The 25,855-nt window shown below is 55.8% G+C and overlaps 1 protein-coding gene across 9 annotated transcripts in view; it reads right to left on the reverse strand.

Moving 5' to 3' along the window:
- The window catches only part of Emid1 (EMI domain containing 1), a 38,762-nt gene extending 13,421 nt beyond the window's left edge, over positions 1-25,341 (reverse strand). For 2 of the 9 annotated variants that reach the window (XR_001577255.3, XM_015991805.3), the window contains exons 1-11: positions 18,345-18,762; positions 17,897-18,000; positions 8,137-8,214; positions 7,133-7,194; positions 4,195-4,312; positions 3,734-3,823; positions 2,831-2,977; positions 1,659-1,757; positions 1,461-1,513; positions 1,057-1,119; positions 908-952 (exon numbers count right to left, since the gene is read on the reverse strand). Coding sequence is in view for 8 of the 9 variants with exons in the window: in XM_015991805.3 (XP_015847291.1) it covers positions 908-952; positions 1,057-1,119; positions 1,461-1,513; positions 1,659-1,757; positions 2,831-2,977; positions 3,734-3,823; positions 4,195-4,312; positions 7,133-7,194; positions 8,137-8,214; positions 17,897-18,000; positions 18,345-18,607 (1,122 nt within the window). In the remaining variant the exon portion in view is untranslated. Of the gene's footprint in view, positions 1-907; positions 953-1,056; positions 1,120-1,460; positions 1,514-1,658; positions 1,758-2,830; positions 2,978-3,733; positions 3,824-4,194; positions 4,313-7,132; positions 7,195-8,136; positions 8,215-17,896; positions 18,001-18,344; positions 18,765-25,180 lie in introns of those variants that run through there. The other 7 variants (XM_042285687.2, XM_015991803.3, XM_006972972.4 and 4 more) reach the window with 7 other exon arrangements.
- Positions 25,342-25,855: the final 514 nt, after the last annotated feature.

Raw genomic sequence — 25,855 nt, forward strand, 5'->3', positions numbered from 1 at the left:
GCTAAAAAGCTATCAGTGGGCGCAATGGACCCCAAAGTGCTCTATCGTGAGGAAGGCGAGGGAGGACGTGGCTCAGAAGCAGAGCGATAACTACAGAAGAAGGCAAGAAAAGGAACAGGGAAAAGAGCAGATAAACAGACACCAACTGCAGATGGTTGACTTAAACAGAACCCCGTTGATAATTATGCAGATGATGAAAATATCAATGAACTAAACGGCAGACTCTGAAAAATGCAAGACTCGTGTTATTTACAAGAGATGTGCTTTAAATACACTGGCACCAACAGACACAGACAGCAAGCATTACAGCATTGGTGTGGTTCCTCTAACAGCCAACAAAGCACAATCCAAGATGAGTGTTCTAGAGATATGAATATTCATTCCACAAAGGCAAAGGCAGCGTTGAAATCCTGAACATGTATCTGCTTAATAACAAAGATTCAAAACACATAAAGCAAAAATTGGCTACATTAAAGGGAGAAAAGGACGAATCTACATTAAGAGATGGAGAATGAAAAAGAGAAATATAAGCCGGGCAGTGGTGGCACACATCTTTAATCCCAGCACTCAGGGGCCAGAGGCAGGAGGATCTCTATGAGTTTGAGGCCAGCCTGGTCTACAGAGATCCAGGACAGTCAGAGCTACACAGAGAAACCCTGTCTCAAAAAACTAAAAAAGAAAACACCACCACCACCACCAAAGAGAAAGATAGAGTCAAAGAGACGAGGCATGTAGAGAAAGAAATGGATACAGAGCCACAGCCAGACAGGTTGAAAGGATGGATGATGGGTCCTAGCAATGAAGGGGAGCTTTTCTGAGTCACACAGGGGGTCGGGTGCTCCAGGTTCAGGAACCTAGAATGATGGGATCCTGGAGGGGTGGGTAGGGGGGAGATTGCATCACTTACCTGCAACCCCATTAGCCCTTGGGGGCCAGGTTCCCCAGGCAGTCCCTATGTAAGAGGAGGGGACAGAATTAAGTTAGCTGGTGAGAGCTACCGTCTCGGACCCCTGGGACTCCCCAGAACCCCCCACGTAAGGTCATCGGTATACTTACCCTCTCACCCTTCTCTCCCGGGTGGCCAGAGCTTCCTTTGGGTCCAGAAGGGCCTGGGGTTCCCTGAACAACAAGACAGGGCCTCAGCCTTGTGCTGGGGGTAGGTAGGACTGGAGTTGGGGATAAAGGAAATGGGGAGGGAGCCCCAGCTTGGCCCAGGTCTCATCGTATGCCCAGCACACAGCAGCAGGCAGGTCAGACGTCCCCACCTCATGTGCCGGCTGCAGCCTGAAGAATCCCCCCTTTTCACCGCCTCAAGGGATAATGATGCTTCTTGTTGGGTGAATTGAGTTAAGAAGATTTATGGAAAGCACTTTGCATATCAAAGTACTTACTGAATGGACGGATGAACAGATGGGTGAATGGAGTTACGCATGGGTGGTAGAACTTGGATAATGACTTACCATGTGTCCAGGACTCCCAGGGGCACCCGCGGGGCCAGGAAGTCCAGGAGGACCTGAGCAAGACAGAGTGTCTTCAGGAACGGAATGGACCTCGAGGCTGAGCAGTGCCCCACCCGCTGTCTCCTTCCTAATGGCCACAGCTCAGTGCTGCTGCTTCCTATCAACCCCTACCCTTACCCCAGGCTGGACTCAACTTACCCATGGGCCCTGGGGGGCCCGGAGGGCCTGGGGGCCCCGTGGGTCCCTGGGGCCAGTGGCTGCCAGTCTCGGTGAAGGTATTAGACAGAAATGGATCTCCTGGCAAGGGAAAGAGAGTGAGTGAGTGGGGCGGGGGGGAGAGGAACAGTCACCGCCTGCCACCTCTGCCGCCTTGGCTCTGGCTGCCCTATGGGACAGCCTGCGGCACAGACAGGGTCACCGGTCCCTGCTGCCAGGTACAGAGGAAGGGAGCCTTGGCTCTCACCCTGCCACAGTCTAGCTGGTGACCCGGGACTGTCCCTTGCCGATGAGCACCAGAGTGAAAGCAGCCTTTCACCAACTGTCTACCGCGTCTCAGGCGGCTATGCACTGAGGATCATGGGGGCTCCCCTGGCGGGGGGGGGGGGCACTGTGGTCATCGGCACAGTACAAACAAGGACACTGAGGCTAGGAGCAAAACCAAGAAGGATGAGACGGAATAAACGATGAGGTGAGAGAATGAATAAGGAATGGTACCCAGTCACTCACCAAGGATGGGAGCCGGGCGGTGGGAGCGCACACCTTTAATCCCAGCACTCGGGAGGCAGAGGCAGGCGGATCTCTGGGAGTTGGAGGCCAGCCTGGGCTACACAGAGAAACCCTGTCTTAAAAAAATATAAATAAGAACAATGCGGTTGAGGCTGAAATTGCCACTGAGCTGTCCGACCGCTCCAACCTCTGGCAGCGTGTGGGTAGGTCAGGCCCGGCTACCTGCAGGAAATGCCTGGGATCCATGCTGGTGCTCAGCTGGGGGAGGGGGCCGGAGCCACCCTGAGCAACAGGACTAGGGCTGTGGCCTTGGGAGCTCAGAGCTCACGTCTTGAGTTAGACGTTGAGCTCCCCGGCACTCTGAGCACTGGACTGCAGCCAGCTCTGAGGCACGGGGCGGGCCTAATGCCAGGTGTTTCTGAGCATGTGGCGTGAAACCCCTCTCCCTCTCCCCAGGGTGTGGACGTGGCACGTGACCTTCCTTTGTGATTGGCAGCACCTGCTGAACAACAGGGTGACAGGTGAGCAAGCCCGGCCCACGATGTCACATGATAGATGTCACATGATAGATGGTAACAGGTACCAGGGTTATGGCTACTTCGGTTACCCCGCCTCAACCCACTGGGACCCCAGGGAGGACTTACCATGCAGGGAGATATGGGCATGGGGTGGCCCAGCAGGGGCTGGAGGTCCTGGGGGCCCAGGAGGGCCTGGAGGGCCGGGAGGGCCCATCTCTCCAGGAATGCCTGCAGCTCCGGTCTGGCCAGGGCGTCCTGGGGGTCCCTGTGGACCTGCGGTTAAGAACAGGGATTGGTGGGCATAGGGTGGGCAGGGACAAGGAAGTCTGGGGCAGTGGGTTCCAAAGGCTCCGAAGTGCATAGGCCTGTCCTCCTTGGCCATCTGTGTCAGGGAAGAACACAGCATCGTGCCCTCTATCTCAGCCAAGCAGTTCTGGGCTTCCTTCTATAGGGCTCCCAGACCTCCCAGTGTCCTCCACAGAACCTGGTCAGAGGGGTCAGGCACTGTTATTTCTCATCGGCCTAGCTATCCCCCATCCCGGAGGCAAAGACTGGGCTGGTCCCAGCCAGTGCCCAGCTCAGGGTCTGCTGAAGGGAGTGCCTGAGCCAAGTGGACCAAGACAGTTTCACAGCCCAGGCATGAACGGGCACCACTGCAGGGCTGGCGAGCCAAGGCCCGGTAAGTGGACTGGGCCTGTCCACCTCGACTATGCCAATGAAAGCATCCTCTGAGTCCCCTGGCAGGAGGCATGCCTAAAGAAGCTGAAGAGAGCCAGCTGGGGGGCGCACGCCTTTAATCCTACCACTTGGGAAGCCGAGAAAGGTGGACCTCCATGAGTTCAAGTCCAGCCTGGTCTACCTAACAAGCACCAGGCCAGCCAAAGCTGCATAGGGAGACCCCATCTCAAACAATGAAAGCAACAGCAACAACAACAACAACAAACAAACAAACAAAGAAAATCCAACCAACCAATACAATACAATACAATACAAAAAAGAAGCTTGGGAGGCAGCCCCGTGGGCACGTACCTGGTGGGCCTCTCATCCTCACTGAGCCCTGGCTATCAGTGTCTCCCTTGGGGCCAGTGGGCCCAGGCAGCTCCCAAGGATCAACTCTGTCTGCAGAGTAAAGAACATGAACTTGGCAACTCTGGGGTTGCATTTGACCCTCACCCGAGCTGGTCCCTCAGACAGCCCTGACTATCCTGAGGTAGTTGTGCGCCCCTCCCATTCCCACTGGCTCCTAGTAAACCCTGGAGCAGTTAAGCAGGCATCAGCACCCCTGCTGGGCCTGGGAGGGAAGATCCCAGACCCGCCTCCTGAATTGGAACTGTCTGCTGCCCAGACTCCAGTGCTCAGGAGTCCCCAGGTACTTCCAGTCAGGTCCACTGGAGAGCTGGGAGGACAAAGGCCGGCCCTGAGGGGTCAGACGGGGCATTTCTTCCACTTGAACTATCACATGGGGGGATGTACCCTGCTTTGCCTCTTACCCTGCAGGTCTCCATCTCCAGGGCTGCCCTGGGTAGCTGGGGATCCCCAAAGCAGGGCAGAGTCCTCAGGAGGAGCTGGGATCGAGGACACTGATCCTGTGTCACTCAGAACAGCCACCTGTGGAGGAAGACAGAGATGGGCAGGCGCCAGGAACTCACTAGGGATAGTCCAGCCTTGGCCTTGGGGGTCAGGAGGCCCAAGAAGCCAGCAGAGTGGAGACCTTGGGCTCAAAGGGGCCCAGAATGTCATTACAAGTGTCACCATTGATCATATGCACCATGAAACAGTCATTCCCAATGCCCCTGCCACCCAAGTTGAGCTCCGTGATCATGGGATCTGTTGGCCATAAGAGTATGCTGCTTCTGTTAAAGTTCCACAGCGGGTTGGGAGGAGGTGTGTGTGTGTGTGTGTGTGTGTGTGTGTGTGTGTGTGTGTGTGTGTATGTGTGTGTGTGTGTGTGTGTGTGAGAGAGAGAGGCGGGGGAGCATGGGTGCATGCATGCAGAAGACTAGCCTACTGCCTCCCAACATGCCAAGTAAGTGCTGCAGCACTGAGATTTTGCAGGGGAAACTGGGAGGGCCTGATACCCCACACCCACATTAGGGCAAAGAAGAAGGTTCTGCAGGTATGCCAAGCTCCCCGACCCAGGGTCAGGAAAAGACGGTGGTCTGTCCTCACAGCGGAGGGTCTGTAATTATGTAACTGCTCCTTCTCCTTCAGGAATCTGGCTTCCAGATTTCCCTATGACAGTTAACACTTTATTAAACTTCCTCACATCTGATCAGGACAAGTTCCCAGAGGAGGGTTATAGCAGAGCAAGAAGACAGTGTGTGTCTACGCATGTCCGGAAACCCTGGAAGAAAAAGATGACTAAAAAGTGGTAGTTGCTGGGTGGTGGTGGTGCACACCTTTAATACCAGCACTGGGAGGCAGAGGCAGGCGGATCTCTGTGAGTTTGAGGCCAGCCTAGTCTACAGAGCGAGCTCCAGTATAGGCACCAAAGCTACACAGAGAACCCTGTCCCGAAAAACAAAACAAAACCAAAAAAGTGGTAGCTTAGAGCCAGTGAGATGGCCCAGCGGGTAAAAGTTCCTACAGCCAATCCTACTAACCTAAGTTCAATTCCAGGGACCCACAGAGTAGAAGAAAAGAACACCCCAAAGTGTCCTCTGACACACACACACACACACACACACACACACACACACACACTGCAGCACTCTCACATGCCCACCATACACAAAGAAATACATTTTTTTTAAAAGGTGGCAGCTTATGGCTGCAATCCCAATTACTAAGAGGGTAGAGACAGGAAGATCTAGAGTTCAAGACCAGCCTACACTACATAGCAATACACCTGTGGTGGTTTGAAGGAAAATGGGCCCACAAACGGAGTGGCACTATTAGGAGGTGTGGCTTTGTTGGAGTGGGTGTGGTCTTGTTGGAGGAAGTGTGTCTCCGTGGAGGGGGCTTCGAGGTCTCATATATGCTCAAGATAGTGCCTGGTGTTTTTAGAGCACTTCCTGTTGCCCGTGAGTCAAGATGTAAGAACTCTCAGCTCCTGCTCCAGCACCATGTCTGCCTGCACGCAGCCATGCTCCCTGCCGTGATGATAATGGACTGAACCTCTGAACCTGTAGGCCGCTACCTCAATGAAATGTTCTCTTTATAAGAGTTGCTGTGGCCGTGGTGTCTCTTCACAGCAATAGAACCCTAATTAAGACACTACCAGTTAAAAAGGAAAGAAAAGGGAAAGAGAACAGGTGGTCTTTTAGTGCACTGGTGAAGGGCGTGACTAGCTTGCACAAAGCCCTGGGCTTGATCCTAGTACCACATAAACCACATAAATAGTGCACCACATAAATAGTGCACACCTGCAATCCTAGCACGCAGCAGGTGCGGCAGGAGGTCATCCTCAGCTCTGCAGCCAGCCTGAAGCCAGCCTGGGATAGGTGAGACCCTCTCTCAAAAGAAGAGAGGGGCTGGTGAGGGGATTCTGAGTAAAGGTCCTGCCACTGAACTTGGTGACCTGAGGAGTTTGGTTCCTAGCACCCACGTGCTGGATGTAGAGAACCCCGCATACATACAATAAACAAATGAACGAACAAACACATGATTTAAAAAGATAGGTAGACCTCTGAGTAGGAGGCCAGTGTCGTCTATACAGTGAGTTCCCGGCCAGTCAGGGCTACATGGTGAGATCCTGTCTCAAAAGTTCTCCGTTTTCTCTCTGGAACACAGGGAGTCTCTGCAAACAGTTTTCTGGATTTCTGATTTTTCCTGACCCTACGTTCAGGATTGTGTTTAACTGTCTTATTTTGTAACCTTCGAACGCTTTTTATCTTGAGATAGCATGAGATGTGTAACGGGCATTTTCATTTATATATAACGGTATGAAGGGGCAGGATAAGGGCAAAGATGAGGGGCAGGCAGGGTCTGTCATTGTGCTGGGGGATGTGTTATCTGCCTGAAGCTGGGCCTCATGGGAGGGGGTTTTACAGCCTCCTGGAGGGAGGGCGCACCAGGCTGTAGGGAGGGCACCGGGCTGCAGGGAGGGCACCGGGCTGTAGGGACAGGCGCACCGGGCTGTAGGGATGGGCACTGGGCTGTAGGGAGGGCACTGGGCTGTAGGGAGGGCGCACCGGGCTGTAGGGAGGGCGCACCGGGCTGTAGGGACGGCGCACCGGGCTGTAGGGATGGGCACTGGGCTGTAGGGACGGGCACCGGGCTGTAGGGCTGTGCGGCAGCCTCATAGGGACAGCAACTGAGGAGCAGGGGACAAAGAGCTGGATGGACATCAGGCAGGGGCTGGGCCATGCCTGTGGAAAGCAGTCTACCCGAGCACGGAAGCTCAGAGGATGGGCACGGGGGTGCAGGAAGGAGAGGGCGAGGCCAAGGTCTCCAAGGCCCAGGGCAAGAGGGGAGCTGCTCACCCACCTTGGCCTCCAGCGCCTTCAGCCTCTCAGTCAGCTCAGACACTCTGCTGCAGTTGAGACAACCTGTGGGAAGGGGGAAGGCTGAGGCTAAGGCCAGAACTCCTAGGTCCCCTTAGAGTCCTCACCCTTGGGGGAGACAGGTACTAATGACCCTAATCTGTGGGGAGCAGTGACTCTGCAGCCCAGGTGGGCATCACCCCTCGGGGTTCCTTCCATTCCAGAGCCTCCAGAGAGGACCCTTCCTCCCAATGCAGGCTCCGGGGCCCTGGTTCTGACGGTCTCAGCATCCAAACGCCAACTCCAGAAGCCACAGGCAGGAAACTCTGTTGTTTCCTACCCGGCAGGGGTGGAGCCTGGGCCCACCCGCTCTGGGGACCAACAGACCACAGTTGGGATGCTACTGGCCTCACAGGTACCACCACTGTCTGGCTGTATTACAGAACCACACTCCAGCTTTTCTGACTTTTTTTTTTTTTTTTTTTTTTTTTTTTTTTTTTAATGAGGCGTGTGCAAACTGCCAGCCCTGGTCCTCCTCACTGTAGCCCTGTGTGACACAAATGCCACACCGGAGGCAACTGAGTTTGTGACAAGGTGCAGTGAGTGCCCAGCACAGTAACCCACACAACTCAGAGGAGTCAGGGCTGCCCACTCCTGGCTATGGCACCCTGGGCAGGGTAAGGCTTCAGTTGACTCTCGGTTTCCTTCTCCTAAGAGTAGTGTTGTGGGCAGCTGTGAGGTTTGAAAGCATCTGGCTGAAGCCTCTGGGTCCCAGTACAGAGAGGAAACTGGGGTGTTGGCCTGGGGTTACAGGTCTCAGTGTGACTCCCCTCCGGGTTCGTCCTCTGCCTTGAGGCTCTCTGTCCAGGGGCTGAGGTAAAGACGTGTTACCCTTCATCCTCTACTTCGGGACCCAGATGACTTCCAGGGACAATTGCCGCACACTGCCCTGGGTCCACCCTCGATCTCCTCCAGTCCGGAGATTCCCCAGGCTGCCTCAGGACCCACCTGAGAATGCTGTGGGCCGTACTGCCATCCGCCGCATGGTGCTTCCTGGCCATGTGGGCTCCGGGAAGCCAGGGGAGCCTGCGATGGAGGGAAGTGGGCTAAGGGTCTGCTGACCTGAGCCAGCCCTGCCCCACCAGACAGCCGTGCGTGCTGGCGCCCCAACGGGGATCTCTGCTCCCCTTAATGCACAGAGAAGCACAGAGAGGTGGGATAACTTCCCTGGGTCACACAGCAATAAGGAGGCAGGACTAAAGGAGGCTGACTCCTCGATGGGCTGGTGGGAGAGGCCGGCCACCTGTGGGGGCCACACAAAAGCTGAAGGCTCCCCCAGTGAGCCCAGCCAGTGGCAGAGCCAAGGGACAAGCTCAGCTCCTCTACTTACTGATCTGTGGGATCTGTCCTCTCTGACCTGCAACACTAAGGCCTCTGTTCTTGTCTGGCAAGGCCAGGAGAGGGTGACGTGTGCACAGGTCTTCTGTACATAGACAGGGCTCAGGTACACAGTAGATGCTCAATAAATGATTGAGCTTGCTCTCCATACCCCACTTAGTGAGAAAAGACCAAAGTGATATGTTCAAATGAAAGCCAGGGAGAGGCTGGCTGCCTGTTCCAGGAGTCTGCCCCCTCTGCACCCAGAAGGATTATCCAGCCTGGCTGCTCTGGTTTCATGGGCCTGGTTTTCCACACAGCTGGAGGGACCGGCTGGCCAAGCCAAGGACGGAAGGCGCAGCTGGAGGGCCTCTCCAGCCAACAGTGGTAACTGCCCTCCTCAGCCCCCTGCGCCTGCCTTTTAAGGCCATGAAGTGTCATCCTGGGGGGGAGACAAGACCCAAATAAGGCACCAGCCTGGCTGCTTGGACATGGGCTGTGGGTTGAGGCAGGGAGTGAGAGGCGCCGCTGGCAATCCAAACCAGACGGGTCTCTCTGGCCAGCCCCCGGCAGGGAGGCTGCCTGGCCCTGCTCCGGGTCCCAGGGTGCACATGGGATTTTTGCTCAGGCTGGGCAATTTCTTAAGAGTCCCAGGGACCTGTAACTTGCTCAGGTACGGGGGTAAGAGCCTCGTACAGGATGCAGGAGTGGGGGCTTGCAGCCCAGGACAGTGGCCAAGATGGGGGTGCCGGAGGGCCGGAGAAGAGTAGATTCCACCGTGAAGCAGGCCAGTGCATTGCATGGCTCAGCACAGTTCTAGAAGAGACAGCCACAGCAGCTACGCACGCACGCACGCACACACACACACACACACACACACACACACACACACACACACACACACAGCCCTGCACATCCCAGGCACCCCCACATGTCTTGTTTTGGTTTTACCACTGCAAAATGGGACCATATGGTTCTAACAGATGGGGAAGCAGGCATCCTCCTCAGGTCCCCTCCCTGCTTTCCTCTTGGGGAACCCAAGGCAGAGGGATGACGGGACTTACTCATGGTCCTCCCTCAGGTCTTCAGGGAAGCCAAGCAGAGCTGAGGACAGGGTGGGACTCTGCAGCTCTACCCGGCAGGAAAGGCCCGTGTCCAGCAGGAGACAAACTCCGTTGCAGTCCTTTAGCTTTTTTGTCCCAGGTGAGAGTGTAAAATGCCACCTTTTTATTCTTTGCAAAAAACTGATCCAAAGCAGCACCAGTCTGTCTTTTAATCTGCCCCCCTCCCTTTTTTTTTTTAGGGCGGGGAGTTTTGTCTCATAGAGCCCAGGCTGACCTAGCACTCATTGTGTGGTCAAGGATGAGTTTGAATTTGTGATCCTCCTGCCTCCGCCTCACACGTATCATAATTACAGGTGTGTGTCACCATGCCTAGCTCCCAGGTGTCGTGATCACAGGTGTGTGCCACCATGCCTAGCTCCCAGGTGTCGTGATCACAGGTGTGTGCCACCATGCCTAGCTCCCAGGTGTCATGATCACAGGTATCACCATGCCTAGCATCAGTTCTTGATTTTAGAGAAGGGTCTCCTATGTAGCCCAGGCTGGCTTCAAACTTACAATCCCCCTGCCTCAGCCTCCCTAGCATTAGTATTAGAGGTGTGCACCACCATAGCTAGCCTCTTCTCCCCTTTTTGCCCACAGCACTCTGTGTGTGCGTACCCTCAAAGATGTCCTGACTGGAGCAGTTCCCCAGATGACCACCGCTTGTCTGTCCCTTGACTCCAGCTCCCGTCCACCAGGACAAGGACCTTGTCTGTCTTGTACCTGCCAAGGAACGTCCTGGGAGCCCTGCAGGACTGCAAGCACCGTGATAAGACCTTTGTCTGTGAGCACACTCCTATCTCGGGCTAGCAAAGAGTAAACTCCAGCAAGCACAAACCAACACTGCAGGTGATGGACGCAGCTGCGCCGAGGACCAGCACCCGGGGGGTCCCTGAGTGACTGACCAGCGGACCTGCGGCTGGAAATCATTTTCCAAACAGTTTGGTTTGGGACATTTGGCCAAGAGCCATAAAGAACCAGAACCATGAACAGAGGGGCTGGGGAGACGGCTCCATTGATAAAGTGCCGTGTGCAAGCGTGAGGACCTGATTCAGTCCTTAGCACCCGTGTGAAAGCCATGTGTGGTAGTACACGCCTGATCTCATCGCTGGGGGGGTGGAGATAGGAAGGAGGAGGATCCCTAAGGCTTACACGCCAGCCAGGCTAGCTGAATCGGTGAGCTAGCAGGGCCAGAGGCAGACCCTGTCTCAGAAGAAAAGGAGAGAGAGAGAGCGCGAGGAAGACACCCAACATCAAGCTCCAGCCTCCATATTTATACATATGTGCTTGCCCACACACGTGTACACAATGCACACACACATGCACATGTACACACATGCTCACACACTTATACACACACACACAATTTATATACATATCCACATATATGTACACACATCTATACATGCATACATATATATGCATACACATACATACATGTATATACATATATACATGTGTATATATGCATGTATACACACATATGTACATGCACACACATACCTGGAGCAGCAGTACAGACAGAGTAGCTTAAAGTGATTGTGAGTTTCAATTAGCAAAGGACATTTAGTTGGACATGGTGGCACACACCCGAAACCCCAACACTTGGGAGGCAGAGGCAGGTGGGTCTCTGTGAGTTCAAGGCCAGCCTGGTCTAGAGAGAGACTTGGTCTCAGAAATGTTTAAGTGAGGCTGGAGAGACTGGCTCGGTAGTTAAGAGCACTCACTATTCTTTCAGAGGACTCCAGTTCGGTTCCCAGCACCCACATTGTTTGGCTTACAACCTCCTGTAACTCCAGCTCCAGGTATCTAACACCATTTTCTGGTCTCTTTGGATACCTGCATTCACATGTGCAAATGTGCACACAGGTGCACACACACAGAGAGAGATTATAAAATTTGTTTTTAAAAAGGTGTTTTGGAGCTGGAGAGATGCTCAGTGGCTAAGAGCATTTGTTCTTGAAAAGGACCCAGGTTCAGTTCCCAGCACCCACATGATGGCTCACAACCATCTGTGACTCCAGCTCCAGGAAATCTGGTGCACATGCACACATGTGTGTGGGGGGACCCATAAAAATAAATAAATCTAAAAAAAAAAGTTTGAGTATAAGCTAGGGGTGTGGTTAGTTCAGTGACAGGCTGCTGGCCTAGCTCAGGCCCTGGGACCCATCCCTAGTGTGGCAGTTTGAATGTAATGGGCCCCCATAATCTCATAGGGAGTGGCACTATTAGGAGGTGTGGCCTCGTTAGAGGAGGTGTGTCACTGTGGGGACAGGCTTTGAGGTTTCCTATGCTCAGGATAGTCCCAGTGTCTCAGTCGACTTCCTGTTGCCTGCAAGATGTAGAACTCTCAGCTACTACCCCAGCACCATGTCTGCCTGCACACCGCCATGCTCCCTGCCGTGATGATAATGGACTGAACCTCTGAATCTGTAAGTGAGCCACTCCAGTGAAATGGTCTCATTTATAAGAGTTGCTGTGGTCCTGGTGTCTCTTCACAGCAATGAAAACCCTATCTAAGCCAGGCAGTGGTGGCACACGCCTTTAATCCCAGCACTCGGGAGGCAGAGGCAGGCGGATCTCTGTGAGTTCGAGGACAGCCTGGTCTCCAAAGCGAGTTCCAGGAAAGGCGCAAAGCTACACAGAGAAACCCTGTCTTGAAAAAACAAAAAACAAAAAACAAACAAACAAAAAAAAAAAAAAAAAAAAAAAAAAAAAAAAAAAAAGGAAAAGAAACCCTAACTAAGACACCCAGCTACAAAGCAGAGAAAAAAAGTTTAAGGAAACCATAAAACTCAAAAAGGACTAGAAAATATTGAGTTTTCATTCAGGATTCACAGAAATCAGGCAAACCTCCCAAAGCTCTGATAAACAGATAAAAATACTTTTGGAGACATGCCCCACTGTAAGAGGGCCTTTAATGTTCATAGCTTAGTAAAGACGCTGTGGACTGGGGCATGGCCTGCTGTGGTTAAGACATTCCATCCCTCCCATTGATGTTTGCCCAGAGACCCTAAAGCAGGCTCATGGTTGAGGTCCGTTTTTATTGTGTCTTACAAAGGCCCTGAAGGCTGGCCCTCACAGGTTCCACTGACTCTGGGCCACTTCCCACTATCTAGGAGGTCCCCAGCTGTCTACATGGAGACCTCCCCTGCCCCAATTCCTACACCTATGGTTTCTATGTCACCTCCTCCAGGAAGTCCCCCTAAACAGACCAGGTCACCCACCAATGCCAAAGCCCTGTTGGCATGCTCATCGCTCAGTGAGCAGACTCCTACAAGGCTGGTGTGCTCCGCAGGTTCTAGCCCTGTGTCCCCCAAAGCTGCCTCCCTTCCTGTGCCAAGTGTCCTTCCATTGACCAGGGCACAGAGGAGCACCAAGGCCCAGGGCAGCAGGGCCAAGGTGGGCTGGGTTCCGAGCCTTCCCCAAACTGGAAATGAGGATGGAAGCAGTTTGAGGGGGGTGTCTCTGGGCTCCCTCAACTCTGTGAGTTTTCCTTCTAAAGAGCAGAGCGGGGAGGGGGGGCTTGTTCACATCCAACCCCCCAGGCCCATGTGGCGTCGTGACCACACCGACCACATGGCTCCAGCCTTCCTAGCTAGGTCATGTCTCCTGTGTGCATTTACTTTGTAAATGTAAATATTTGCGGATGACCAGCCAGTGGCCTAAGCCAGGGCTTAGGATCAGAGCTGGGGCTCTCAGCTCTAAGAACCCTCCAGCCCAACGAGGGGGCCTCTGGGAAAGCTTGCTGTGTTCCTGGCCTGTTCAGGGTGGGCAGGCTTCGTTCAATTTTTACGTGCTCACTTTACACCGGGCGCATCCCAGGCACTGGAGCTGAAGGAGCCATGTTGGCAGGGCGCCAACTTAGTTAGCCCTCCCTAGGAGCACCAAGGTGGCCACAGGCAGACAAGCTGGCCACTGCCAAGGCCACAGGGCAGGGAGGCCAGTGGAGCCCAGGGTAAAGGGTGTGTGCGCGTGAAGGTGGGTGTTACGGGAATGTGGGAGGACAGTGCCCTGGTGGACTAGCGTGGAGCTGGGATTGGCTGAGCCTTCTGGACAGGAATGGGAGAGGATGGGTGGTAGCCATGTGCGGGATGACACAATAGTCAGCCTCCAGAACTCGGAGCCCATAAAGCAGAGGCTTGGCTCTGTACCTGGCACCTGGCTGGCACAGACAGACAGACGTGGGATGTACCCAGCCCTCCCTAGAGAGTGGAGAAGCTGAGGGGCCCTGGAAGGGTGTGGCTCAACCTGTCTCACATCTGCTCTGAGGCTTTGGGGCTGTGCATTCCTTTTTTTTTTTTTTTTTTTTTTTTAGAGCCTGTCCTGGATCTCGCACTGTAGACCAGGCTGGCCTCAAACTCACAGAGATCCGCCTGCCTCTGCCTCCCGAGTGCTGGGATTAAAGGTGTGCGCCGCCACCGCCCGACTCCGGGCTGTGCGTTCTCAAGCAATGTCCATCTCTGGTACCCACCATGGAGGATGGGGGCTGTGGGGGTTCCAGGTAGGGCAGAGAAATACATATCGGAAGGCAGTGAACCAAGGAAGAGAAGCCACGTGTCTCTAGGGAACCCATGGACAGAGGAGGGTGAGCCCCGGTTTCTCCATCTGGGGGTGCTAAGACCAGCCTCACAGAACTCTGCCCTTACTCCAGAGCTAACCCGACCTGGCTTGAATGGGCCCACAGCTTTCCCCTCTCTGAGCCTCACCGTGATGACGGAGGAAATTGGCGGCTTCCCTTCCCCTTGTCATGGTCCCGGCAGGAGGGGCTGAGACAGGATGCCGCTGGAGAGAACCTGGTCACAATACTTACATACTCTGTGACCTTGTGCGACCCTCACACCCTCTGGGAGCCTTATTTTTATCATCTGGACTATGGGACTGGTGGGCAGTAAGTCTGTGGGGAGCCCTGCAGCAGAGTCTCGGGGTGAAGGGGCAGGGAGGGGGTGACAGCCACTCCGCCCTCTGCACAGGTTCAGACACTGGCCCAGAGGTGACCGCTACACTCTGCTCCACTTCCAGCCAGGCACTGCGCCAGCTCCCTGCCTGCCCGGCCTGCGTAGTATACTTTGGCCTTGGATCTTTCTCATCCATTGTTTCCACAAGTAGGTGGCCAGGCAGAGCCTGAGCCGGGTCATTTTTACCCATATTGCCTCCTCCCAAAGCCTGGAAAGGACCAAAAGGTGGGTGGATCTCAACCCTAGCTCTTACATGCTGTGTGACCCCAGGCTGGTCCCTTCTCCTCTCTGAGCCTCATAATCCCCATCTGTAACATGGGACCCCACTGGTGACTGAGACTGTCCTCACTCACTGTCACAGCACGAACGTCCCCAGCCCACCATCCCACTCACTTCTGAGCCGCTGCTGAGGCAATGGGTCCCCGTACCTGCTGGGTCACCATGGTGCCCCCGGCACAGAGGGGAGAGGAAGATTTATCTGGAGTGTGTGAAAGATGCCAGGCACAATTGTCCCCTCCCCCCCCCTTAGAAAAAAATCTGGAACGGCAACGGTCTCTTCCTCTGCGGCTGCTCCAGTCCCTGTCGCTGCTGGTGGCGAAGCTGTGGGTCGTGTCACAGCTATGGGGTGGCCACAGGAGCAGCCGTCATCAGGGGAAGCAGCTGGGTGAGCATGGCCTAAATCCAGCCGTGAGAGGAAGGGCAGGGCCCAGGGTGGGCCAGCAGTGTCCCCACGCCTCCCACCCCCACTCCCAGAACAGTTTTCCAGAACATTTGGATCGGGCTTCTGTTCTCCTCAGCCTTGTGGGTGGGAACAGCCCTCTTGTCCCATCACGAAGCCCGACACACCCTCTCACCCCAGTAACAACACCTGGAAAAGCAGACTCCAATCTCAAACTCAACTGTCTCATGGGTGCGGACCCTGAGGTTCAGACGGGGAGCCTGGATTGCCGTAAGTGGACCCGACAGTCTGGGGCCCTTTACTGAAGACCCCTTCAAACTCTGTTTTTGTTTTGTTTTGAGATAGGCTCTCACTATGCAGTCCTGGCTGGTCTGGAACTCAGAGATCCGAATGCCTCTGCCTCCCAAGTGCTGGGGTTAAAGGTGTGCGCCACCACCTCACCCCACCCGACTCTGAACAGGCACACTGCATGGACTCAGTCCTCCAGGCCAGGGCTCTTGTATGATGCCTGGGGAGTTCCGAGCTCAGCATTCCCACAGCGAGTGGATGGTGAAGCCGGCCTGGCCAGGAAGCCCTGGGTACCCTGGGCCCAGGTTGGGACTTGAAGGCCCCACAGAGAGAGCGGGAGAGATTGGGAGTGGTCTGGCACACAGCCTCAGCAGCTGCCTCGACATGTCCTCTACCCTCCCCTGCTCATCAAGGTCCCAAGGACACAGTAGCCATTGTCTGATAAGGCCTCACCTGAGCTCCCACACCTTGGGACTTGCCCACAGCACCCCTGTGGTCTCCTCGGCACCCTGGCAGCTGGATTTTCTTTATCCTTGGAACCTTCCTCTCTCTCCACTGGTGAGGAAGGCACTGGTCCAGGCTTCTAGCCTCCCACTGACGGCACGGTTCCCACAGCAGGGGGCCTGATGTAGGGCATGCACCCCATTTCTCTGCAGCTCCACGCGAGACCCCTGCCTCAGAACTGGTAAATCTTCTCTTATAGACAGCTCCATGCTAGGGCTGAAACCCAGAGCTTTGTATATGCGAGGCAAGCACTCGATCCCCATTCACAATGGACTCTGGGCCCTCAACTCCACCTCTCTGCCCTCAGTTTCTCCAGCATGAGTTGGCGGGATGGGGGGGGGTGAAGTTTGCTTCACTCAGCTCCCCTGATGCAGAGTTCCACTTTCATATCCCTGTTTCGGGACCCAGGACACAATCTTGTGCTGTAGGGGTCTTCTCTAAGGCCAGGGTCTCAGGTTGGTTCTGGGCCACTGAATGTGCCCTCCCACCCCCCGCCAGGGCCATGCCTGGGAATGAAGTTCTTTCACATCTGCTGCTGTAGGCTCAGCCGGGCAGTAAAGCAGGTTGGAGCGCAAGAGGCAGGAAGGCCCAGGGCGAGCTGCAGGCTCCAGGACTGAGCCACCCCACGCTGAACAGGCAGATGGGCAGTGTGTGAAAGGGTCCCCCTGGATGGGACACATTCTGCACATGAGTGCACCCCAAAGACCCAAGACAACAGAACCAGGCAGAGTGTTTGAGTTCTAGCGCTGCCATGTAGCTCTGAGCACCCATGACCTTGTGGGGTCTTAGTCTCTCCTGCCACAGGGTGGGGGGCACTGTCCCTCTTTCTTAGCTGGCTCAAAGGAACGGCTCAGGCTTTGATATCCTGTGGGAACATCTGGATGGGGTCACCCAGTGCAGAGCTTGGATGGTGGAGGTCCCCGGAGGCTGAGATGTTGAGACTGTGGTCCTCAGAGTAGCACTCAGTGTACCCTTGGAAAGGTGGGGTCTATGGGCTGGGGATGTCGCTCGGTTGGTAGAATGTTTACCCCACATGCATGAAGCACCTGGGTATGGTGGGACACGCCTGTAAACCAGCACTCGAGAGGCAGAGGCAGGAGGATCAGAAGTTCAAGGTTATCATCCTTGGCTACATAAAGTTCAAGACTAGCCGGGTGGTGGTGGTGCACACCTTTAATCCCAGCATTTGGGAGGCAGAGGCAGGCGGATCTCTGTGAGTTTGAGGCCAGCCTGGTCTACAGAGCGAGTTCCAGGACAGCCAGAACTACACAGAGAAACCCTGTCTTGAAAAACCAAAAAAAAAAAAAAAAAAAAAAAAAAAAAAAAAAAGAAAGAAAGAAAGAAAGAAAGAAAGGAAGAAAAAGAAAGTTCAAGACTACAAGAAACTCTTTTTGAAGGAGGTGGGTCCAGCAGGAGACTTCTAGGCCACTGAGAATGTGCACTTACAGGGCACTAGAACCTGAACCCACATCCACTTCTTTTCTGCATTAGCCATGAGATAGATGTACTCCCGCCATGATGTCTTGTCTTGCCCACGGGCCCAAAGCCCTAAGGCCAACCAGTCTTGCGCTGGAAACTCCAAACGTGAAGCGGAATAAACCTTTGCTATGTAAATGCAGTGCACGACGTATTTTGTCATATCGACGGAAAGCTGGCTGACACAAGTTAGAAGGAAAGACTTGGGATGGCATAACTTAAAAGAAGGCGACACAGCAGATATCAAAATTAGAAGGAGACGACACAGCAGATGTGAAAATTTCCCAGGCCCCTTAGAGGCCAGCTGTCGCCATGAGGGGACAGAAGGCATCGTCTGAATGGGAGGCACTTCACAAACGGTCCCAGGTCCCAGGCTTTCCTACCTTCCTCACAGGTCACCCCTGAGTGTCCAGGGCAGCACCTCCATTCGCGGGCAGTCACTGTCTTGTACATCACTTTGTACGTGGGCCTCACCACAGTTCTGTAGCTGAAAGACAAGCCAGGGGTCCCAGCTCAGACAGTCCTCCACCAGCTTTCCCGCTGCTCTGGGCGCCCTGGTGCCCTCGTCTTCCATTCCATCCCTGGCTTTAGCTCTTTACTGCCCACCCTGGCCATGGGGTCTGGATTTCAACGGCTGGCTGGACTGTGCTGCTCACGGCTCTAGAACGATCCCTCCGTGCAGAGGCCCTGAAGTTTCCTCCCTCCACAATGCCTGCCTTTGTCTCACCTCTCCTGAGGCCCCCAGACTTCCTGAGATCACTCAGGCCTTCTCTGCCCGTGCTGTGCCCCAACCTGAAGAGACAGCGTTCCCTCCCCACCAGTGCCACTCACCTGCTCCCAGGGCAGCCCATGGGCCACGGGCAGTTCTGCAGCACCCGCTGGAGGTAGGTGCCATTCTGCACATGGCAGGAGACAGTACGGGTCACCACGTAGGAGCACCAGTTCCTGAGACAAAACCCACAGAGAGGACGCTCAAGTGGCAGGCCCAGGACTCCGAGAGGCTGAGTGAAGGGGACCATGTGTTCTCCGGAGCCCAGGAGGGAAACCACTGGGCTCTCTGTGTCTTTTAGCTGGGGTCTCCACAGAGCCTGCATCTCATGGGTGACCTCGGTGGCCCTGGATGGGGTTGGCCATGCTAAGGGATCCCGGGAGGCCTCAGGGAATGAGCTGCAGGGCCAAGATGGAGCAGGGCGTGATCATCGGGGCTCTACTCCTCGTTTCTGGACTTTAACAGTGAACTACTGCCCCCGCCACCCCCTGCCACCAGTGGAAGCCTTTGAGAAGCATACCTTTTCAAAGTTATTTCTCAGGAGAAACATTTCCAGTCAGGGGTGAAGAGGCAGGCTCTGGGGTCAGCGGGCACTGAGGCCGTGACCAACAACCACCCACAGAGAGAGCACTCAGCTCCAGAGCCTCGGTCTCCCCCTGTGGGAAGCGGCCCTTTCATCAGGGTGCAAGACTTAAATGAAGGAAGGGCAGCTCCTCATGGGCAGCAAGGGCAACGAGCAGGCTCCCGCCAGTGTCTGAGGTGGACAGCGGCCAGCCCCAGGGGTGGCGGTTTGACCCGGAGAGTTTAAGCTAGGGTGGTGCGCACCTAGCCACACAGGCACGGAAGCTATCTCTTTATTTTTCTTTGTTTATTTAAGACAGGTTCTCAGTAAGTATCCCACACTGGTCTCAGCAATCCTCCTGCCTCTGCCTCCTAACTCAGGGACCGCAGGTATGTGCCATTTTACAAGCTCTCGCCCTTTCTGGAAGGGCCCTTGCTCTGCAGCTTTGGGCTGTGTGTGACAGCTGGTTCTCAGGTTAGTCCACAGGGGCCTAGCCTTTTGCCATGGTCTGGTAGCGGCTCAAGCTAGTCCCAGGCTTGTACCATTCCCAGTGCTGTGATGATACTCACTTTCCTGCTCCTGCCCTGTCTGTCCCTTCCCTGGACTTTCCTCCCCTTGACTGGTTCCGGCGGTGAGGCCAGAGGGCTAAGGGACCATCCTCAGCCCCACAGACTGAGACTTTCCCTTCCTTGTGGGTGGAGCTAGGGCAGCTGGGTGGGGGTGGGGGCTGCTGGACTGGGGCAGGGAGGGGACAGGGACATTCCAGGTGCTCAGCAGCCCTCAGCCCAGCCTGAGGTCAGGAGCCCAGGGTAGTTTGTTGGGGCTCAGGAAGGAGGAGACGGTGTCAGGTGACCTTTCTCAGCCTGGGCTGTCTTCCCCTGCAGACTATCCTTCACGGCCTTGAGCCCAAGGTCAGCAGGTTCCCAGGCTGGTGCCTTCACAGAGCCACCAACCATGTCTTAACCAACACACGGAGGAGATGAGAACCAAGGCCCCGGAATGGAGTCAAAGGCCAGGCCCCGCTGGCCACATTCTTGGGCTCAAATCTGGCTCTGTGGTCCCAGCTTGGTGACATGTTGTCTTCTCCTCCCAGGGTCTCAGTTTCCTCTCTAGAATGGAGGCATGTCTTTCTGGCTTTGTAGAGAACCATTTATATACCCCTAGCATATAGTAAGTGCCCAGTGTGTGCAGTTCGGCATCCTGATGGGTCGGTCATCTGTGCTTAGACACTGTATCTAGCTACCTCACAGAGGGGACATCGGGATCAGTAGGCGGTACCTGACCTGTCACACACACAGTGGTGACAAGCACAACCCAGCGGTCTAATTCTACATGATAAGGGGGTGTAGGGAGTGGGGGTGAACCACAGGGGGTCTGAGCGTCAGGGAGTGGGGGGAAACGGATGACGCTCCCTAGCTAGGCCCGGTGGTCTGACCTGCACTGTGTGTACCCTGGAGACTAAAGTTGAGGATCGCTTGGCCCAGCCTAGGTGACAAAACAAGACTCCCACCTCAGAAAAATTAAATAGAATGGCAAATGGCTCAGAGGCAAACCCCGATGACCTATGTTGAATCCTTCGTAACCACATAAAGGTGGAAAGAGAAAACCAACTCCCCAGAGTTGTCCTCTGATCTCCACACACGTGTGTGACACATCACACCAACACACACACACAGGCACACACACACACACTGAAACTCACACATTCAGCATGGGGATGCTGGTGTGCACACACTGGTGGAAGCACCCTCGAGGGCATGTGTGCCTACAAATGCTTGGAAATGTGCCGGTGAGGACGTGCACAGACCCACAACACACACAGACTTGTATGTGAAGATCAAGGCCCACATTGGAGGTCAGGTGGAGTCTGTATGGAGCCTGCAGCTCATGGGTGACCTCAATGGCCCTGGATGGGTGGCCATGCTAGGGGATCCTGGGAGGCCACAGGGAATGAGCTGCAGGGACAAGATGGAGCAGGGCGTGATCACTGGGGCTCTGTCCCCTCATTGTTTTTTTAAACATTTTTTAACAAATTTTTTTTACATTTTCACATGTTCCTGAAGAAAAGACTGCCCACCATGCAAATGTGTCTCACACACACACACACACACACACACACACACACACACACACACTCCCTATGGACAGACAGACTAAGGTCATGTCCTCTGACCTCAGTGCCAGATAGTCTCACCATACACACGTGTGCACACACACACCCTGGCAGAGGCATGCCCGGCAGGGCTCACAGGCATTAGAGCGTGTGTGCACACAAGCACATACAGCCACACTTCACATGCACAGGAACATCCCCCACACCCAGCTCTGAACTAGGCTAGGGGCAGTCCTAGAAACCCTGCGATCATCTCAGGTGTTCTTTTGGGGGGCAGGGGACAGGAGCTTCTTTGTCTTCCTTAATTAACGGTTTCGTGCTGTTCCTAGCTATTTGCTGAACTCGGCCTGAATCCCGTGTGGGACACTCAAACCAGGTGGAGTTCAAGGTCCGCAGCAGACTGCCTCCTCTATCTGGTGGTCGGCCTCAGGGGCCAGAGCACAAACCCAAGCCTTGCCCTTGCCCACTTCCAGAAATAGCAGGAGGTTTGGTGTGTGTGTGTGTGTGTATGACTGTATGCATTCCTATGCATGTATGTGTGTATATGTATATATGTTTGCATGTGCATTTGCATATTTGTGTGCATGTAAGTATGTGTACTCATGTATGTGCATGTACATTTGTGTGTGCATGTACGTGCATATTGTATGCGTGTGTGTGTGTGTGTGTGTGTGTGTGTGTGTGTGTGTGTGCCTGCCAAGCTTGTGTATGGAAGTCAGAGGCCAACTTGTGGGAGTAGTTTGCTCTTTCTAAGGTGGGCCCTGGGAACTGAACAGCACTCACCTGCTGAGCCATCTCAGTGGTCCCTGTAAGAAGCCTTTTGCAAAGCATGTATCAGATATGGTCACCGCTTGCCATGGACCCCAAAGTCCACCACGACCCCCCACTGTCCTGCAAGCCCTGTTCCTTGCATCCTTCCAGCGGCTCACATCTATTGAGCATTCATGGGCCATGCGGCCCCTTTCCCACGTTGGATGTTCAGGATCCATCGGTAGAGCCCTGCTTCCTTATTCTGGCAACTCCCACTCAGCCTCTGAGTCTTAACCCCAAGGTCCAGGCAGGACTGAGGTCTCCTCAGCCACGCACAGTAGCCCTGAGCTATATTCTCCTCCATGAGTGCTGGGATGAATTCAACTCAGGGCTGCTCAGAAGTGTTTGTTGAATGACTTCATGACCGAGAACACAGCAGCCCGGGCAGAGAAGTCAAAACTCAAGGTTTTCAGAGAGAGATGCAATACTCAGATACCCTGCCATCCCTGAGGACTTCCTTCTGAGGCGTGGTCAGGGATAAAGGTGCCCAGGAGTCAGGTGAGGCTGAGCTGTGAGGTGGGTCACCGGCAGGGCTGGGAGGAGACAACACATCCCTTCCTGGTCCCCCACCTCTGCCCACTCAGGCCCTCCAGAGCCTCCAGAGTCCGCTGAGAAGGGAATAAAAACAGGCCAGACCAGCTCAGCCTGGCACGGGCGGCGGTCCTCTGCAGTGGACCTGCACGCCCGCCCGTCCTCCACTCCCTGTGTCGAGGGGCCCAGGGGACTTTGTCCCCACAGGGCCCAGGGCTGTGATCCGGAACAGCGATAGGAACTAATTGCAGGAGGCAGCCAAGCGGGCCGGGGGCCAAGGGCCGTTATGAAAAGGAGAGGAAAGAACGGAGACAGGCCAGTGGGGGTGGGGTGACGCCGAAGAGCCAGACCCCGAACGGCACCAGTGGGCAGCTCCAGTACTGCGATGCAGTCTCCTGCCGTTGTCATGGACATGGTCCTGACCGGCTCCGACCTTGTTGTGCCCATCTGCAAATGGGGAGAGCAGAATGGCTTCCACGCAAAGTGCTCAGTGAGCCCTACCTGGGGTCAGTTCTTCCCGGCCTGAGGTGTCACAGACAGCCATGGCTGATGACAGCCTAGAAGGAGGGGGTCAGGGGCTTCCAGGGCGTTGAGAGAGGGCACCTGCCTGGGGTTAGCCATGTGGGCATAGACTGGGATCTGTGAATGCAGGAGCTGTTCAGAGAAACAGGGCTGAGCCTGGCGCGGGGGGGGGGGGGGGCACAGAGGCAGGAAGCAGTCCTACTAGGGGACGCCGACTGGCGGCATCGACGTGTTCCAAGGTGGCCCCGCTCAGCCCCTGGGCACCCTAGTTGCAGGGGGCTCAGAGTCTCACCACATTCCTGGGGTTGGGGTGGCCCCTTGGATGCCTTCCCAGGCCACCCCCTCCTCAGGCACAAAGCCTCTTTTCTGCCTCCAGTGCCTCAGCTGCCAAGGGGTGCCTGGGGCGCCTGGCTGGAAGTGGAGGGAGAGGGCTGACTGGGGCGCGACATCCCCATGCTGTCTCCAAGATGCTGGGACAGGGCCATGAGGGGGACGTCCTGGCAGCCGGGACCACAGCTAACTCCAGTGTTAGGCCCCTACCCTACCGAAAGTTGGTCACAGTGGGAATCCATGTGCGCGGCCTGCACTGGTTTTCACTCTCAGAGCAGACCTTCAAACACAAGACAAGCAGAAGAGGAAACTGAGGCCCGTGGCTGCGATTCTCTGTGTCCACAAAATGGGAGTGAGAACACTGCCCGAAGGGCTATGTGACACAGACCGCTGTGACCGCCTTCTGTAAAGAGACCGAAGCAGACCCTAGTGAAGGCCAGATACCTACCCACAGGCAAAGTTCCCACACAGGAAGCCCCGGGGATGCCGAGGACAGCTGGGAAGGTGTGGCCTTGGGCTGGCTGGTGGGGACTATGGCTGTAAGCTTTCTCATCCATCACCCCATCTGACTCTGGGAAGCCCAGATTCCTAATCCTTCTCACGTCAGCATCTGGGATTCTGGGGGCTCGCTCAACGGACAGGGACAGGTAATCTCCCAACCTTTGTTTCTCTATGAGACAGCTCACAAGAAGAAGGAGCCTGGGACGGCAGCTGGGAAGGTTCTAGAGGCTACAGATGTAGGAATAGTGCCAACCCAAACCAGCTGTGGTTGGCACACGGTAGGTGGTGCTGTGACGCCTGCCACACAGCTGTCCCCATGCCAGACAACTAACTGCTCTTCTGGCCCCCGATGCCTCTGCGGCTTCTACCCTCTGGGCCTACTAAGGTCACCTGCTTCGTTAGCTGCCCGGGGACCTGCTGGCCTCTGACCACTGAGAAAGGGACATTTCTGAAAAGAATGAAAGAACTGAGTCCGCAGGGGGTCGGGGCCCTCAGAGGCCTTTGAATGGGCTGAAAGGCCCAAGAGGCCTGGCTAGTCCCCATGGTCTGTCCCGGAGACGGGGCCAGGGGCTGCAGGCAGAGCAGGGGCCGGGGCAGGTTCAGACTCTGCCATCGAGACCAGAAGGCAAATCTGAATGCCGGCTCTTCCACTAATAGCCCATGGGCCGTCACTGGCCTCAGTTTGCTCCTCTGTTGAATGGGGGCGGGTTTCCCTACATTCTTCAGTCCTGAAAGACACTGTCTAGAAAAGGCCCCACAGGACCCTGTCCTGGGAAAGACTCCACAAAGGCCGGCAGAGAGTCACAGGCTGTTGGGAGTTCCAACCAAATGCCAGGTCCCAGGGGGGGCCTCTGACACTGACCCACTGCGCAGACTCCACCCCAGGCCTTCCTCCAAGCGAAATAAATAGATGGGGCACTAAAAAAAGCCAGCAACAGGGAAAAGGGGAGGGGGAGCCCTGAATGGCTGGCGAAAGGGTGACCCTGGCATTTTACACGTGCAGGAACGGGGCCCTTGGGCCAGGCCCACAGAAGTCCTGTGTGTGTGTGTGGGGGGGGGTTGGTTACAATGGCATGGGTTTACCTTCTGGTGGCTCTGGGATCTCAGGGGTGGAGCAGGGGAAGCTGTCTGTCCTTTCCTACATGGGTAGGTGAGCAGGCTCTCCAGAGCACTGGGTGACCAGGTCACCAGGTCTCCGCCCCCACCCTTATGGTATGGAGATGAGAACCCCTGCTTCAGTCCGGGACTGCCACCGATGTGGGAGAGAGGTCTCCGCTCCAGTACCGGGATTGCACGGAGCTGGGGTCAGGTCCCCCGTCCCAGTCCCGGGGTTGCACCGAGCTGGGGTCAGGTCCCCCGTCCCAGTCCCGGGGTTGCACGGAGCTGGGGTCCGGTTCCCCGTCTCAGTCCCGGGGTTGCACGGAGCTGGGGTCCGATTCCCCGTCTCAGACCCGGGGTTGCACGCAGCTGGGGTCCGGTTCCCCTCCCCACCCCTGTCCCGGGGTTGCACAGACCTAGAGGAGACTTACCTGCGACCGGAGAACCGGGCGCCCGGGACGCTCCACGCGGCGCCGCCTCCCGGGAGCAGGAGCCCGAGGCAGAGCAGCGTCCAGGCCCGCGGGCCGCCCATGCTGTCGTCCCCGCCGCTGCCGCGGTCGCGCAGAGCCGGTTCCGGGCGGAGCAGGGCGGGGGCGCTCGGCTTCGCCCGCCCCTCGCCCCCCGCCCCCGCCAACCCGGAAGCCGCCCGCGCCCGCGCCCCCGCCAGGACGCCCTCCAGGTGCCCACCTGCGCCACGGACCGGGAGACCAAGGTCCTGGCCGCGGCCCCCGGACGCTGCCAGGACCCGAACCCACCACTCCCAAGTAGTCACGCCCCGAGGCACCCGCTCTGACATCTCCGAGGAACCCGAAACATGCGGGATCCGCCCAGTCGACCCAACAAAGGCTTCCTGAGCTGTGCCATTGTCCCGGGCATCTCACCCCGCACATCCTGCCCGAGCTGGCGCTTTTCATCACTCTGTGCTGGGCCGGCAAAGTTGTCCAAGTGACGCAGAAGACGCCCAGGCCCAGGCTGCTTTACATGTGAGGACACGGAGGCCCAGAGAGGGGACCCGCAGAGTCAGCCTCAGGGCTCCAACCCTCGCATCTCAGTGTCGGGGGCCTCATAAGCACAAGCAGCAGCAGCATTCTGGTGTGGGCCTCAGT

This window comes from Peromyscus maniculatus, chromosome 10 (genome assembly GCF_049852395.1).
Source record: "Peromyscus maniculatus bairdii isolate BWxNUB_F1_BW_parent chromosome 10, HU_Pman_BW_mat_3.1, whole genome shotgun sequence".
Lineage (NCBI taxonomy): Eukaryota > Metazoa > Chordata > Mammalia > Rodentia > Cricetidae > Peromyscus > Peromyscus maniculatus.